We start from the raw sequence: 17,159 nt of genomic DNA on the forward strand, positions 1-17,159 counted from the left end.
AGCTAAGATTGCCTATTAAGGTCCCCATACACGAGCAGATCCACTACGGGTGGGCGATATCGGGGAGCGTTTAGGTAAAAAAAAAATAATTAGATCGTTTTGCCCTCGATCGGATTATGTGGGTGGCAATGGGGCAGTCGGTTCAGGGACCACATCAACTAGCCAATTCGGTCCCCGATCCGACTGAATTTTCTAATCTGCCCAATCGATATCTGACCAATTTTAGGCCAGATATTGGTCGGGCAGGCCCCTAGTTTCTGCCCCTACACGGGCCGATAAGCTGCCGAATCGGTCCAAGGGACTGATATCGGCAGCTACTATCGGCCCGTGTAAGGGGACCTTTAGGTAGCCTCTATGCACACTACCAGCTTACAGGAGGCTTTATTTGGTAGTAAATCTTATTTGTATTCAGGAATTCAAAGAGAACTACCTGATTTGGGGGCACTGAGAGCAACATTGAAGTGGTTGGTGAGCAACATGTTGCTCATGAGTGACTGGTTGGGGATCACTGATGTAGAGAGTAAAATTCTGAGACAATTTGCAATTGGTCATTTTTTATTACTTGTAGTTTTTTAGTTGTTTTATTTTCACTTCAGGAGCTCTCCTGTTTGGATTTTCAGCAGCTATTTGGTTGCTAGGGTTCAAGTTAACTTTTGCAACCAGGGAGTGGTATGAATGAGAGACTGGTATATGAATATATATATTTTTGTCTAGCCCAACCAACCTGCAAAATGCCAAAATGATGACTTCACTTGCAAATTACCATCCTACCCCTCTGCCTCAGATTGTATTATCTCAACACTTCATCTCAGTTCTCACTTCATAAACATATTCCCAGCTGCTTTATCCTAGAGACTAACTTTTTAGTGTCTCTGGGCATACAAATCTGTATTGCTATTTTTTCTAGATAGATTTTCATGTGTTTCTTCAAGTTATTTGTTGGGGGTTTTCTGCTAGTATACAAATACCCAATACTGTACCCCACTGAACAAAGGCATGATGCTTCTTTACTGTATGTATGCTTGCAGACTAACTTAATCACGATAAGTTGTTTTAATTACACAACTGCATACATATAAGCAATGCATATGATGCAATTTCCCAGCATTAATCTCTGATCTGATCTTTTGCAATTTAAAGAAGAAAGAAAGGTAAAAACTAAGTAAGCTTTATTAGAAAGGTCTATGTAAATACACCGATAAGCACTCACAGAAACACTGCACGGAGTCATCTATCAAAAGAAACACAGAATTATTTTTCTTCTTTTGTGTACACATGTTCTTTAGGGCACAGGCAGGAGTCTGCTCAGTTGGCTCCTCTTTCCCTTTCCCCCTCCCTACTTCTGCTCCCCCTCAGAATTTGCTTCACCCCCCGTCAGAATTAGCTCCCCCTTCCTGTAATCTGAGCTACCAGCAGCTAGAGCTGCAATATGGAAGGTACTGAGACCAACCTAAAATGGCAGCTACTATCTTAAACAAACTGGGGGAGCTTCAAGGGCTGTTTACTCAGATATGCTAAAGCATTCTACAGAATAAATATGCTGTTCTAGCTTGCACTATTGTGGCTAATCTATTGGCAGTTAAATGGCAAAATGCCTTTCCTTCTCCTTTAATTACACTTTTAAGGAAGGAGATGCTGTTTGGCCATGGCAAATTGTTGAACATTCTGCTCAGTCTCAAAAGGGCCAGAACAATGACAGCACAATCCTGCAACCAGAGAAACAATAAGCATTCATTGGCTCAACAAAAAGATAGGTTTGCAACTAATGCTAGAATTGAACTTCATTTTATTTTGGTTTGGGGGAGGTAGGTCATCTGGAATCGTGTCTGATATCCCACCGGCCCAGTCTGACCCTGTGTTCAAGAATCAATGCTTTTAGGATCATTCATCTGATTCACAGCTTGGTTTGAGATGTCTATACAGTTCATTCCCAAGAGAGATGAAATGAAAGATCTCTGATGTTTTATATATTTTTATTGATTGACAAAGTAAGCAGTTTGTTTAAAGCACAGCAAATAAAAACATGGACACAAATATTTTTTTAAGTAGATGATAAAAAAGTGCCTTTATTAATATTTTTTTTGTTGGTGTAAAGGAATAAACACTTGTTATATTGGGAAAAATATTGATTCTTACATAATAAGCTACAATTAATATTTACTGTTACAGGTATGGGATCCGTTGTCCATAAACCTATTCCATGCCATCTCCTATAGATTCCATTTTAATCAAATAATTCACATTTATTAAAATGATTCCCTTTGTCTCTGTAATAATAAAACAGTACCTTGTACTTAATCCTAACTAAGATATAATACATTTTATTGTAGACAAAACAGTCCTATTGGGTTTAATGTTATTTCATGTTTTTTAGCAAAAATCCAAAACCCCACATCCCAAGCAGGTCCCATACCTATTTAATTCCATTGCAGTAAATGACCTTATGAAAAATGTAACCAATCATCAACCTTTTTTTGGTGTTGCCTATTCAGACCATATTCATTCCAAGCAGACCAGCAGAAATACTTTCAATAGTTGTTGTGTATAAAATAAGGACGTTAGGAATAAATCAAAATTATAGTGAATAAAATGGCAGAATAACACTGAATATTGATGTTTCTCCACAATTAAAACCTGGGAGAAACTCCTATCTTAAAGGAAAAATTACCTAATACTGCTGTATCTTACAATGAAAATGCTCTCTGCTGAAGTTGCAGTGTAAAAAAAATTACAAAATGTTTATTAAAAATCTGTTGAAATAAAAGAAGGGCCAGATTTACAATACTGAAAGCCAGATTGATTGCCAGCATTTCAACATTTTTGTGATAATCAAGAAGATGTTCCAGACAGTCAAGAAAATGTTTAACAAATCGACATACTGATAAAGCAGATGAATGTAACATCAGACTTGCATAGATTGCCTTGAGCAGTCAAACACCATTCTGTTAAGTGGGGTGCTGGAGTTCAGCAGAAGTGCTGAGCTCTAACATCCCTCCAAATCGTTAAACCCAAATGCAAACTGCAACAATTCTGAAATCCTTTTCAGTATGCAAAAGAGATTGTTAAATTTGGAAGCATTTGAATTCTGAATTTAATTCAAGTCTCTTCTAAAAAATGTTGATCTGACCATAAACAACAACATAACGACGACATCTGTGCCTGATCCCACATCTTCTAATCCCTTCCAACCATGTGAGTAGCAGATGGTTTATCAATGCGATATAGAAGCTCTGCAGGATGAAAGTAGCCAAGATATTCCACTGTGTCTGGGGTTGTGTCATAATGGTAGTGCCCACCTTCTCCATGGTGACTGAAGCAATGAGTGTGTTCTAGGCGCAAGTCATAACCCTGCGTATTCAAAGTGAATAATTAAAACAAAATGTTTAGCCTATATGAATTGTCTTCTTCCACTGTCATGATTATTTACAGTGAAACAGTAGGAAAAGCATCCATTCTGAAATTTTGCTAAATGAATTCCAATACAGTAATATCAATTATATACATTGCCTATTTATATGATTAAAAAGGAATCATCAGAATATCCTTGTGCATCTTATATTGTTTCTTCAATAATAATATTAGACAAAAGCAAGAATAGACAACAGGTGCCAGTCCAACTTTTCCCTATCAGCTAAAGAAGTGTTTCTGCAGCAGCAATATCTTCTAGCAAAATGAAACATTTAATTGCATGTTAGTCCCTAATAGGTGTAAAGTAATATATTGGAGGAACTGATAACTTATACCATGCATAAGGAAATGAACACTTACAGGATCATGTGAAACAAAAACGGACTGGCATATCAAAGGAGCCTTCATTTCATAAAATTTCAACCAGCCGTTAACATCTTCATCAGTATTCAGTGGGCAAGCAGAATATTCTCGGGGCTGTTATAAGATAAATATTTTTGTGAACATAAAATGGGTTATTTCAAAGAACCAAATACTTTCTTTCCTAGAGTGTGCTAGCTGCTGCAAGTGTAAGTACTAAGCAATTAAATGCTTTTTTTAGTTGTCAGAATAAACAACTACAGCATTCACAATGCAAAAAGGTAACAAATGCAAGGGCAATTTAAAATATTTTCACAATTAAATTTTAAATACAGATGCCAAAGATATACAGATAGCATAATTAAGGGAAACAAACTACAAATCATGATGGGCTGTGTGTAACTCACCATAACGTGAAGCTTTGCTTTCCCTTCCTTTAAAAGAAATGTTCCTCCCAGTCCCACAGCTTTCTCTCCATAATGTGTTTTCAGGGATTTCCTCATGCAGCTGACAAAGTTATCTTGACCTATCCTTCTTTTCACACTAACTTCAATGACCTTTAAAATCAAGAACAAGAATGAAAAATTGATGTACAGTAGTGGAAAAGTGCAGAAGGGTCAAAACTAAAGCACAGATTTAAAAATGATGGAATGGCCAGTGCCACAGATTTGCTGCAGGATACCAAGTCATTCATTCTTGGCTGGACAAGCGAATTTGATCAATTTAAATCAAAACCGTTTTCTGTATTATTAAAAGTCTTCAAGGATTTGCTGTTTTAAAACAACTGGTTTGAAATGTAATCTCTCAAGGAGGATGTATAGTTACATCCTTTACATTTTTGTATAGTTATATATACAAAAATGGTTAGATCTAAACATTGTAACATCAAATAAATCCAAAAATTAACTAACATATAAATATAAATATATGCTTAACGTTTTCGTCATAGAAAATTTCTCCCTTACATATATAAAGTTAGTGGCTCCAGCTAATATCAACCTCTACATCATCAACCTGAAATATTGACAATAGAGAGCAAGAATATCAGGATGGTTTTTACTTCAATATATTTACAAATCATTAGAATGCTTCTTCTCTACTGAATACAAGTAAAAAAACACAGATTCAGACAAGCTTTTATTGCTGGTGTCTGAAATAGTTATCTTATACTTATCCCACCAAATCTTAACTTGAGATGCCCTCATAACATTCAATGAGCACTTCAGTTGTTCATCAAATGTTGCCTTAATCTGCCTTAAGTAGAAAGTGCACCCCACATTGGTTATTTCTGGACACCTCTGAATTAAATCAATCAAGTAAAATATAACACTGGGTATATTTACCTTTCCTGGTTTCCCTTCACAAGCATACAGGTTAGACAGGAGTCCGAAATCATTATCATTATTCCTATCCCTATATTTCTCCAGCAAACAACTGCCATCACCAGGATTGACACTAGCAACATAACTCTTATTAACAGCTTGTATGGATTCATTTTCTGCTTGCACAGAGAAGATTAGCTGAAAGGAAAACAGAGCATGCTGAAATACTTCAGTATTATAGAGTCTAAATAAAACATTTTATGCCTTAATCTAATTTAAATTAAGATAAAGCTAAATGTAACTAGATCCCTATACCGAACTATTCTGCACTATGCTAGGAAAGTCATAATACTAAACTGGATGGGCAATACTGTACCCTCACCGGAATTATGGCAAACCCTCATCAATGCAGCGCTGCCCTCTATCAGACTCACTTATGAAGCTCGTGGGTGCCCCTTGAAGTTTGAAAGAATCTGGTCCCCTTGGTTGGAACTAAATCCTGGTATACCTGATGGGACATGAAAATCCCAGTTAATTAACCCCTACACCCTTAAATGGACCGCTATACTAACTTCGCCCAATCCATCCAGTGTAATAATTACTGCAATAGCGTCGCAAAATACAAATATCGTACTGTTCGCCCTCTGTATGGTAAACCTCTGTACAATGTTATCCTCACTATGCATGTAAAATGTAACGTGACAAAGTAATGTACTTCCGTTGATCCCCCTTCCCCTTTCCCTTCCTTTTCATCTTTTTGTGTTAAAAAACAATAAAAATGAAACTTTAAAAAAAAAGATAAAGCTAAATGTAAAAGATGCTTCAATATGCATATCACCCAATATACTGTATGTATAAATAAAAACACATAAACATATGGCTTTCACAAAATAATGACAATGCCAACCACTACTGCATTGTAGGTGAATATTAAGTATTAGAATTACCTGACTCCACCTGGAGAGGGTCTTCTGTCTGACTCCAGGCCCAGACTGGGATTCAAAATAGGACCTGGCATTTTAAGTATGCACACGAGGCCCGAACAGCCCCCACAGGCCCTATAAATAGTGACTGTCTATGGCATCTTACAGCAGCCCCCCTAGCATTTGCCAGTATACAGAGATCATCAGTCCATGCTTACCTGACACTGTGCTTTCTGCAGTCAAGCTTCTAAATTGCACAGTGTCCCTGGAGGAGCCACTTCCAAGGTTGTCTCTTAACCCTGTTTCACTGTCTGTACCCCCACTTATTATTGGGGTCTGGGAGCCCCACTGGGGAAGAAAGTATTGTAAGGGGCTCCTCTAGTCCTGGCAATCCCAAGTGCTGCACCAGACCATTAACAGTGAACAGGACACAAGGGCATCTTTAGATGCAAGTCTTGTTATAATGCTGTTCTAGTATTGATATTAGTCCTGTCCTTTCTCTAACAGAACTATTGCCTGGGAAATTGATTTTGGCCATTGCTAACCCTTGCTGTGCTGTCCCTTGAACTTTTGTGTGCCTTCTATGGCTTCACACAGCATTGCTTTATTAATCTGCCAATGCTGCAATACAGGGAACACCTTGTCTTGTCTGCCAGTTAATCTTAACAGAGACAATGCCTACCTTTTGCCTGATCTGTTAACCCTGCATGTACTTAAAGTGAAACTTAAAGTGTTGAATAATGGGTTGCTGTTTGCCAAGCACCTCTCCTGCCTGTTTCCCAGTTCAGCTTCCTTCTTGGCCCTTTTTTATATTTGGCCCTTTATCTATTATAGTGGACTAAACAGTTCCCTGTAGGATGTTTCTACTTTCAACAGAAGTGAGTTACAAGCTATCCTCCAACCAACCTCAGCATTCATTCCCAAGCTTTTATGTGAAGTTGCTCCAGCACCTAAGATGTAGGCCCCAGGGAGACCAATTTTCTTGGCCACTGCATTAACATTGTAAACCTGCATGGAAAAACAAATATTGTTCAGCTAATTTATCATTTAAATTAGTTCATAAATTAACGAAAGCAGACAGGTTGGAAACATTCTGGCGATCTTCTAATTCAAAGAATAGTGTATAATGTATAAAGACATGTAGAATGTTGTTTCTGCTTAAAAAGTTGCTTAGAACCTCTCATTATGAAGCGTTTCTGGTGTCAATTCAAAGGTTTGGTACGAAATACAATACTGCACCATGCAGATACTCTGGGACATATTACTCAAGAGTCTCCCCAGAGTGCTCAGTTATGGAGAGTACTAGCAGAGCAGTTGAGGAACCAGGAAAAGGCCACTGAAAATTTGATGTTACCGTCATGGCTGCAATACTAATGTGTGCCGATGTATATAATTAAATATAGCTAAAGCTCATTTATGCTTTAAGAATGTTTTCAATAAACCTGACTTTAAGTCTGATACCCTCAAGGTGTTTAGGCAAAGTGCTAATAATAATAAAGTGCTAAAAAAGGTTTCAGGCATAAAACACGATTGACAATGAAAAAATAACTCTGTAAAAGACTTACTTTATCAAGACGTGGCTTTGGCACCAAGTATGGAACACCACCTACATCAGCAATTCTCGATTTTCCACACAAACCTGCAATTATCAAAGAGAAAAATTCTGTGGGAGCTTGCCTAAAATAAAATATATATGAGCTGTAGTCTACTGTACTCTGGACTTGAAATCTATGTTTATCTACATCAAATTTATGCTAAAAAGGATTTGGTTATTTGCCTGAAAGGTACAGAACACCTACTCTCACGGGATGGAAATTGGTAGGGGTTGGAGTTTTAAAAGAAATCTATTAATGATTAATAGATTTAGGTCTCTATAAAAATATATTGCATAAACAAACTCATATGTAAAACCCTGCTTCATCTAACTAAACTTACTTACTTTTTTAGTGGTATGTGCGACTGGGTAACCATAAATAGAAAACTGCCATTTTAAGAATTAAGGGCTGTCTCCTGGGATCATCGGATTCACAGTGCACACAAACAAGCCAGGGCACACATACATGCTAGGCCACATAAGCCAAGTAATGGACAGAGTTCTGTCATCCACGCTTCTTCCTGTTACAGTTAGAGCTGCATTATTTCTGGTCATGTGATCTCTGAGGGAGCACACAGCCCATCACTAAATGGTGGATCAAGGGAAAGAATGTAAAAGTGCAATATTTACTAGTATAAATTCCAGTGTGGCTAGATTTTTTTTAACAGGTCACTTAACATAATATAAACTATTTGTTGGTTAAGTATTTATTCTGGAGGTACAGTTTTCCTTTTAGAGTTCATATCATTTCAACTCTGAGACTAATTGACATAGCCCCTCTTAGAACAACTACATGGTACATAAGAAGTCCAAAAGTAAAACAACAATTCTTACTCAGTTACAATAATAAATTGCAAACAAATAAACAAGGAGAAAGGAAAAAAAATTACCTTTTACAGGAAATTCAAAAGGTTCCTTAGATAGGTCAGGACATTCAGTAACTATGACACTGACATCTGCAAAATTCTTCAACAGTCCACTTTTTAAAACTAAAATCAAAGAAAAAATAACATAATAGTTATCAGAATATTGTTATATTTCCTGCCCGCTGCAATCACTACCCCGCCTTATATTTTATTTTCCATGCCCCTGTGATGTCACTGTTGGGATCTACTGAGGAAAGGTGGCAAACCTATGTGCACCCTTGCATGCCTGTAGGATTTGCAAGGCAACGGTGCCAGGGATTGCGTTGTGTATGGGAGCCATAAATTTAAGTACACCCCTGAGCTCTGCGCTGGACTCAACATTGAAAAGAACAATGGCATTACCCAAGTACATGGGCTATAAGTGGAGCAAGTTTGCTTGCCTTTCAAGTTTCAACATTTGAACCCCTGTCCAGAGAAAATGACGCCTAAAACTTTATTTACTTTAACTTACCAGAACAGATTTCCTCCAGGGAAGGAACATGGAAAGTGCAGTTCTCCATTTCTGCCATTGTTTTTCACTGATGCAGTTAACCAGAAGATTCAATTAAACAGCTTGAAGAACAGACCAAAGTGCAATTGGCAAAAGTCAAAGTACAGAAGCTGTAACTAAAAACAATGCTTTAATCATTAAATCTACTATGTCCACTGCTGCCTTACTACTCCACTTTAATTGTGTGTAGTATTACACACCAAAGATTATACAAATAAGAATCAAAAAGCAACAATATTAACAGTGTGCTAAGACTGTAGAATCCACTTGCTTGATACCTTCAAGTCAGCACTATATTCTCCATGTTTTAAGGTTACAGGGAAGTCTGTGGCAACTGCCTGAAGTGTAGTATAGGAAAAGTTAAATATACACTAGGCATCTCTGTTGCCAGATGATTATACCTTAGTTACAAGTATCTTGAAAACAATACCAGCCACAGCAGAGTAAAAGCTTGAAAAGTAAAGGTATCAGTGCCTTGTCTTTATGCCCATACAAATACTACAACAATGCATTTAGGCAGTACACCCTTGTAGGAATTTTACAACTGTGTTAAATAAAGCTGCATAAGAAATCAATGTGACATTTTTTATTAGTCATGACAAAAACTCAATTGATGCTTGAGGTGATGTTGTAAGCCCTGTTTGAGAAAACTGTCTCTGTGCAAGTACTAAATAAAGTATGCAAATAACACCATATTCTGCTCTTTGCACTGGTGTCATCATTTGTGTGCCTTATTGTGCCACTGAGATACAGAGTCTACAGTTGTGCCCTTAATGTTGTCATGCCAGTTAGCCATTTAGTCCTTTTTAGTATACTGTGTAACTGTAGTTTGTGAATTATACTTCTTTCTAGGTGGCAAAAAAAAGGATTGAAACACATCATGTCCAGCAATAAATTTGACTTATTCTAGATGCGCAGTAATAACATTTATGGACATATCATGGAGAGTTTTTTTGCCTTGTGATGAAAAGAGAGGGTGGTACAGTGCAAGCCAATCATAGACAGCCAAAAAAAGAAAACAGATATGCAGCTGCAGCACTTTGCTCTCTCTCAGTACAATGTGACCAGGAAGGAAGACTGGAAACAGTTCATCCTGTTGCAGCTTCCTAACACTCATGGAACTGTTGAACTCAATGGTTCTAGAATATAAACAGAGGATTTCCCACAGATATGGCAAATGTAAACTGTATGTAAGCAATACAGAACATATGCGACCTGATAGGTAACTTTGTTTATATAACCTTGTTTGTGTCACCTGGCAATATCTAAGGTCCTGAACACAGAAACTTGATCACCACACGTATTGCTACAATGTTACCAGAATAAACCCCCTTGTTACATTTTAAGACATAATTCAGAATCTAAACCAGTGATCCCCAACCAGTGGTTCATGAACAACATGTTGCTCACCAACCTTTTGGATGTTGCTCCCCGTGGCCTCAAAGTAGGTGATCATTTTTGAATTTCTGGTTAGGAGGCAAGTTTTGATTGCATAAATAGGCTACTAGTCCGCATAAGGGCTACCAAATAGTCAATTGCAGCTCTTATTTGCACCCCAGGAACATTTTCCATGCTTGTGTTGCCCCCCAACACTTTTTCCATTTGAATGTGGCTCACAGGTGTAAAAGGTTGGGGATCTCTTATCTAAACCAATGAGCATTTTTTCTGTACTTCTACAAAGTGATTTTCCTATACCAACACACTGCACAGGTATGTCTATTAACCAGAATGCTTGGGACCTGGGGTTTTCCAGCTTAAGGATCTCTTCATAATGCAAAGCATAATGACTTATGGCTACTATAAACATTAAAACATGAAAATAAACCCAATATGGTTGTTTTGCCACCAATATGGTTTCATGTAGCTTAGTTACCACCAAGTTCAAGGTACTGTTTTATTATTACAGAGAAACAGGATATTGATTAATGGGTTTCTGTATAATAGATCCCCAAATGCAGGGTTTCCTCACAATAGTGGTGATTTCTGCACCTATTTAACACAAGCACAATGGCTATTTACTAGCTTTATACAGGAGCTGTTATCCAGAAGCCCTTTCTCAAAAATGTTGCAAATGCCAACAATGCCACTAACAGCAGTGTATAGTTTATATAAAAATATATTTATTAGAATTTTTAGGGATCCAATTTAAGCAGTCTTATTGCAGACTTGCAAATATGTATAGCAGTGCTGTCCAACTGGCGGCCCGCGGGCCGCATGCGGCCCGCAACCCCCCTCTGTGTGGCCCCCCACCTGTCTGGCTGCTTTGATGGCTTACTCTTGTGTAAGCTTTAAATGGTATCAGTACTGTGATTAATTGCCCCCCCTGCATGGTTCTCACCTCAGATTCAGGCTGTAATCAGGCTGTATTGTTTGAATATGTAATCCCCTGTACTGTTCACACCTTTTAATCTCTGCATTGTTCACCCCCTGCAGTGTTCACACCTCAGGCTCAGGCTGTAATCACCCCCATTGTTCCCCTGTTCACACCTCAGGAGCAGTAGAAACCCACAAATAATCCCTGCACACTACAAAAAGAACATATACTGAGGTGGTACTGCAATTAAAAAGTTTTTTAATATATAGTTATTGTGCAGACTGTAGGAGCAGTGCCAGCATTGTGTCACTGTAGGCTGCCTGTGTGTGCCATACACACAGGCAGCATAGGGCAAGCAGAGTATGGCACACACAGGCAGGGTAGGGAAGGCAGAGTATGGCACACACAGGCAGAGTAGGGTAGGCAGAGTATGGCACACACAGGCCAAGTTTGGCACAAACCAGCCAAGAATGGCACACACAGTGAAAGTATAGCACACACAGGCAGGGTAGGGAAGGCAGAGTATGGCACACACAGGCAGAGTAGGGCAAGCAGAGTATGGCACACACAGGACACGTTTGGCACAAACCAGCCAAGAATGGCACACACAGTGAAAGTATGGCACACGCAGGCAGGGTAGGGAAGGCAGAGTATGGCACACAAGGCAGGGTAGGGAAGGCAGAGTATGGCACACACAGGCAGGGTGGGGCAGGCAGAGTATGGCACACACAGGCCAAGTATGGCACAAACCAGCCAAGAATGGCACAAACCAGCCAAGAATGGCACAAACCAGCCAAGAATGGCACACACAGTGAAAGTATGGCACGCAGGCAGGGTAGGGCAGGCAGAGTATGGCAGGTTTTTGCTGTACTACAACCATTAATATGGGTATGGTCATGTGATAACATGGGTGTGGTTTCAAGTGGGTGCGGTTTCAAAAAGGGGAGTGGTCAAAACTGGCTTCCATTATCGGCCCTCCACCACGTAGGTCGGAAAAATTCCGGCCCTCAGTACAACAGAAGTTGGACAGCACTGATGTATAGCATATTGACTGCAAAAGTTTGAGCTAAACTTGCTGCAACTCTTATCAGATATGAACAGAATCAGATCTTGGTAGTGTGAAAAGTCCTAAGAGCAATTCAGGTGAGAATAAGAACAATGTCCTATGACAATCCTTCTGTTTTCTGCATCATTTGAAAACCTGGCAGGGGAGGAGGGTATAAAACATTGACATTACAAATTGTAACAACTTCTCCACAGCTTACAGATAGCATGCAGGAACTACATAACCCACATTAACCATCATGAAAAGGCTGCATGTTTTTATAATTAATGTATATTAGAAAGTTGCTTGAAATTATGTTTACTTTTCAAAAAGCATTAGTTGAGTATGGGTGCAGTTCCCCTTTAAATAAATACAGCACTCCAGCTATGATTAATGCTTTGTGTTATAGACGTATTGTCACTTCTGCTCAGTCAGCAGTTTCTGCTGTTACTGTGGCTATGCAGACTAATATGAATTGCTGTCTTTCTTTCATAATTATAAAGCATAGGAAAGATTTGTTTGCTTTTTAACAAGAGGTAGCATTCTTCCAAAGGGGACTTCTTGTGTTCAGAACATCAGTGCGTTAAAAGAAGCACAAAACTTATAAGACCGTGCAGCTGACATTGAAAAAAGAACATGCATACCTGTACTTTCTATGCCACTCTCCCAGCTCTAACTGCTGCCATGTCCGTGCTGAGCAGCAAGACTTTTTCTTTTTCTATATTCCCTCCCCCATTGGAAGCTTCTCTCAACACCACGCCCCTGTCATGGCAAATGCAGCAAGAAACACTTCCTGTGCTGCTTCACTGCCAGTAGTGATGTCATCTTAGGATGACAGTGCTCTGAGGCCCATAACTGTTTAATATGTTTCATATGGATATCAAACTCCTGTGACTTCTAATATCCTTATATTTTACAATATGGGCTTTATCATTCCCTATATAACACAAAAAAACTTATACCCTTTTAAACATTGCCCCCCAGAAAGTCAAAAATCTGGTTGACTTTGATGCTACATAGTTATTACTGCTTATATTTCTGTTAGAGTTGGCAATTCATCTTCCATTGTAAATTGCAAACTGCTGCTTAATTGTTAGGTTTATGAAGCCTCAGCAACAAGACAGCAGTTTAAATTTATAGCCTGAGAACTGCAAAAATGTGGTGGGATTCTCCACGTTTTCTTTTATATACATTCTGCACAGCCCAATATTATGTCATCATTCTTTCTATGTTCTGTCCCCAAACCTCCTCAATCCCTATAGGGCTCAAATACGACCACAGCTGCAATTGTGGTTGTGCAAAACTGGAAGGAGTAGTTGGGCATATTGGACCATATTTGCGTCTAATCATGCTCCCTGCACTTGAGAGTAATTGCACCAAGTCAGTCTCTATGATGCTAGGGTTCCCCTGTGGCCTGCTTCAATAGGTGCAGCAGACTTGTGCCTGAAGAATCACACATGTGTGATTATGCCTGTTTTGCTTTACAGTGCATGCACCATTGGGCACAGATTTAATTTTATAAAGATATTAGAAGCTTCCAATGAGTTACATGACTATATAAAACAGTGCTGTCCAACTGGTGGCCCGCAGCCCCCTATCTGTCTGGTTGCGTCACTGCTTACCTTTGTGTAAGCTTTAAATGGTATCAGTGCTGACTGGCACCTGCATTGTTGCTGCACCTGCACCTGCTGACTGGCCCTGCATTGTTCCCACCTCAGATTCAGGACTCTGCATGTTTCACACCTGCAATGCCCTGTATTGTTCACACCTGTAAGTCCCTGCAATATTCACACCTCAGATCTGTTACTCATGTAGTCATGATAGGTTTCCTTCTCTCCTTTCCTACTCTTCTCTACCCTGCCAAACTCTGCCTGCTCTTCTCTACCCTGCCTGTGTGTGCCATACTCTGCCTGCTCTATGCTGCCTGTGTGTGCCATGCTCTGCCTGCCCTATGCTGCCTATGTGTGCCATACTCTGCCTGTCCTATAATGCTTGTGTGTGCCATACTTTGCCTGCCCTACAACGCCTGTGTGTGCCATACTCTGCCTGTCCTACAATGCCTGTGTGTGCCATACTTTGCCTGCCCTACAACGCCTGTGTGTGCCATACTTTGCCTGGACTACAACACCTGTGTGTGCCATACTTTGCCTGCCCTATCCTATGTACCATATTCTACCTGCCCTAACCTGCCTGTGTGTGCGCCATACTCATGTCTGCCCTATGCTGCCTGTGGGCCAGACTCTGTAATTCTGAGAAGGTTACTCTTTTTGAATTCCACTAGAGGGTAAATTATTCATTATAATCTACAGCAGAGCTGTCCAATTCTGGGGTACCAAGGGCTGGAAATGTTCTGACCTCCTGTACGTGCTGGAAGGCTGATAATAAGTGTTGTCCACTTCCAGTTTATAAACCACACCTACTTCAAACAATGCCCATGTTACCACACCTACATTTAAGGCCAAACTGCAAGAGACTGACTGGCCAACATTAAATGGCACAGCAATGTCCTGCATCATATGGCACGTACTGGCCAACAATAAACGGCAAAGTAACTTCCAGCATCATATCGAACTGACCGACCAACATTAAATGTCAAAGTAACATCCAGTATCAAACAGCACTGCCCAGACAACATTAAATAGGAAAGTAACTTCTAGCATCATATGGCACTGACTGGCCAACATTAAATGGCACCATTAAATCCAGAATTACAGGCACTAAATAGCCAACATTAAATGTCACAGTTAAGTCCAGCATTACAGGCACTGATATTTAATTGCAAAGGTGTATCCAGTATCAAATGGCAGAGCAACCAGCATCAGTGATGCCCCAAGAAATTAAGAAACCCAGAATTTACACTATTGCCTGTCTATTACAAAGGGTTATTTAAAACTTAAAGGGGTGGTTCACCTTTAAGTTAACTTTTAGTATGTTATAGAAAAGCACATTCTAAGCAACTTTTTACTTGGCCTTCATTATTTATTTTTTATAGTTTTTGAATTATATGCCTTCTTCTTATTGCAGCATTTTTGCAGCTTTTAAATGGGGGTCATTGACCCCCCCCCCCCCCCAGCAGCAATAAAACTATTGCTCTGTGAGGCTACAGTTCTATTGTTACTCTTTTTTTACTTATTTTTATATTCTGGTCCTCTCCTATTCATATACCAGTCTCTCATTTAAATGACTCCCTGGTTGCTAAGGTAATTTGGACCCTAGCAACCAGATAGTTGCCAAAATGCAAATGAGATAGCTGCTGAACAAAAAGCTGAATAATTCAAAACCACAAATAATAAAAAATGATGACCAATTGCAAATTGCCTCAGAATATCACTCTCTACATCAGGAGCAGAGAGCGCAGAAGGGAGAAATGGACTGCACAGTGGGACAGGGAGAGAGGTCAGACCGCACAAGGTATACTTGCAGGCCGTATGCAGCCCATGGGCCAACAGTTGGACAGCACTGATCTACAGTATTTGTACCTGCTGTAAAGATATCTTCTTTTGATTTATATTTTGAACAATCACACCCTCTAGTCCATTCTCTCCTTTACACTGTGGTCTCCCTCCATACTGTGGTCTCCTTTTTTACCATATTAGATAAGCACCAAGGCGAAAGTAAGCACAGGGGAAAGAAGAAGAAGAGCAGTAAATGAAGAAAAGTTGTGTTATGAGAGGCAGCACTGGAATACTGCCATCACCACACACTAACAGTGATCTAATTTAAAGTTTGGCCCTAGTAAAATTCATACTGTATAGAATAATGTAACCCCTATTGTAAAATATAAAATTATCTTAAGTCACCACGATCATATTGAAGTGCTTTTATACAGATCATGGAACATAAAGGTGACTTCTGTTATCTTCATATTTTTCAACAAGAGGTAGATATTTTTTTTTTTTTTTTTTTAATACACAAGTTTCAGTGAGTCTTGTAGTGATTATGATATAAATGTGCCTCTACCGATCCCTGGCAAGGCCTTACTTGAGTATGAAGTGCAGTTTGGGCCCTGGTCCTTAGAAGTATATTAATGGGTTGTAAAAAGTACAGAGACATGCAACTAAACTATTATTAATTTTGCACTTTTCAAAATGTTAAGTGTGTTGTGTAAGCCAAATGAAAATCCAAATCAAATTCATTTTATACACAATATACTTTCCTTGGGCCAGGTTGGAGCTGCAGAGTGCCATTGTGTCCTATGGGAGGCTGCCAAAATTATACACTGAAGGTTCAAAGTCAGAAAGGTTTTCGCATAGTTTACGATCACTCAGATACTAAAATTTCATGACTATCGCAAACGATCGTTTCAATACGAAAATTTCAGAATAAAAATACAACATTTTTGTATTTAAACGGAAAGAATTTTTGTGATATTTGCGATCATCAGATACGATCGGATTTTTTGATTCGGATTCGTAGTGATTCTGGCCCAAACTGTGAGAAAAGTGCAAGGTGTTACAGTAGTCAAGTCGGGATAGGATGAGCGCGTGCATGAGCAGCCTAGCTATTACAGTAGAAAGAAAGGGACGGATTTTGGCAATATTGCGTAAGAAAAAGTGACAGTGGTGTTAGTATGGTCAGAGAAGGAGAGACTGGAGTCAAAGATCACCCCCAAGCAACCCATGGAATTGACAGGGTTGATGAGTTGTGCAAGGCCTGTAAATACAGATAAAGCCCATGAATGGTTTGCACTTTAGACAGTAATCAGGGGCAGTAAATTCCCATCATAATCAACTGGAAGTATACCAAAATAATTTTGGTAATTCTGTCCCTGTTTCTT

General features: G+C 39.2%; 1 protein-coding gene across 3 annotated transcripts; it reads right to left on the bottom strand.

Moving 5' to 3' along the window:
• Positions 1-1,956: 1,956 nt before the first annotated feature.
• On the bottom strand, positions 1,957-14,188 carry c11orf54 (chromosome 11 open reading frame 54). 3 transcript variants are annotated; one of them, NM_001016346.3, is given in 9 exon segments: positions 1,957-3,348; positions 3,769-3,885; positions 4,176-4,325; positions 5,112-5,288; positions 6,920-7,021; positions 7,579-7,652; positions 8,498-8,596; positions 8,985-9,139; positions 13,027-13,075. In NM_001016346.3, coding segments are annotated over 8 exon segments (951 nt in total). In that variant the 5' UTR covers positions 9,043-9,139; positions 13,027-13,075; the 3' UTR covers positions 1,957-3,174.
• Positions 14,189-17,159: the final 2,971 nt, after the last annotated feature.

This window comes from Xenopus tropicalis, chromosome 2 (assembly GCF_000004195.4).
Source record: "Xenopus tropicalis strain Nigerian chromosome 2, UCB_Xtro_10.0, whole genome shotgun sequence".
Lineage (NCBI taxonomy): Eukaryota > Metazoa > Chordata > Amphibia > Anura > Pipidae > Xenopus > Xenopus tropicalis.

What these genes read in the sequence shown, in the direction of transcription:
- c11orf54 (XM_012956960.3), bottom strand. Translation starts at nt 9,042, where the DNA reads ATGGCAGAAATGGAGAACTGCACTTTCCATGTTCCTTCCCTGGAGGAA. An exon ending in CAAAGCCACGTCTTGATAAA is followed by an intron (nt 7,022 to 7,578) that starts GTAAGTCTTTTA and finishes TTTTCCATGCAG; the next exon opens with GTTTACAATGTTAATGCAGT. An exon ending in GTGAAGGGAAACCAGGAAAG is followed by an intron (nt 4,326 to 5,111) that starts GTAAATATACCC and finishes TTGATTTTAAAG; the next exon opens with GTCATTGAAGTTAGTGTGAA.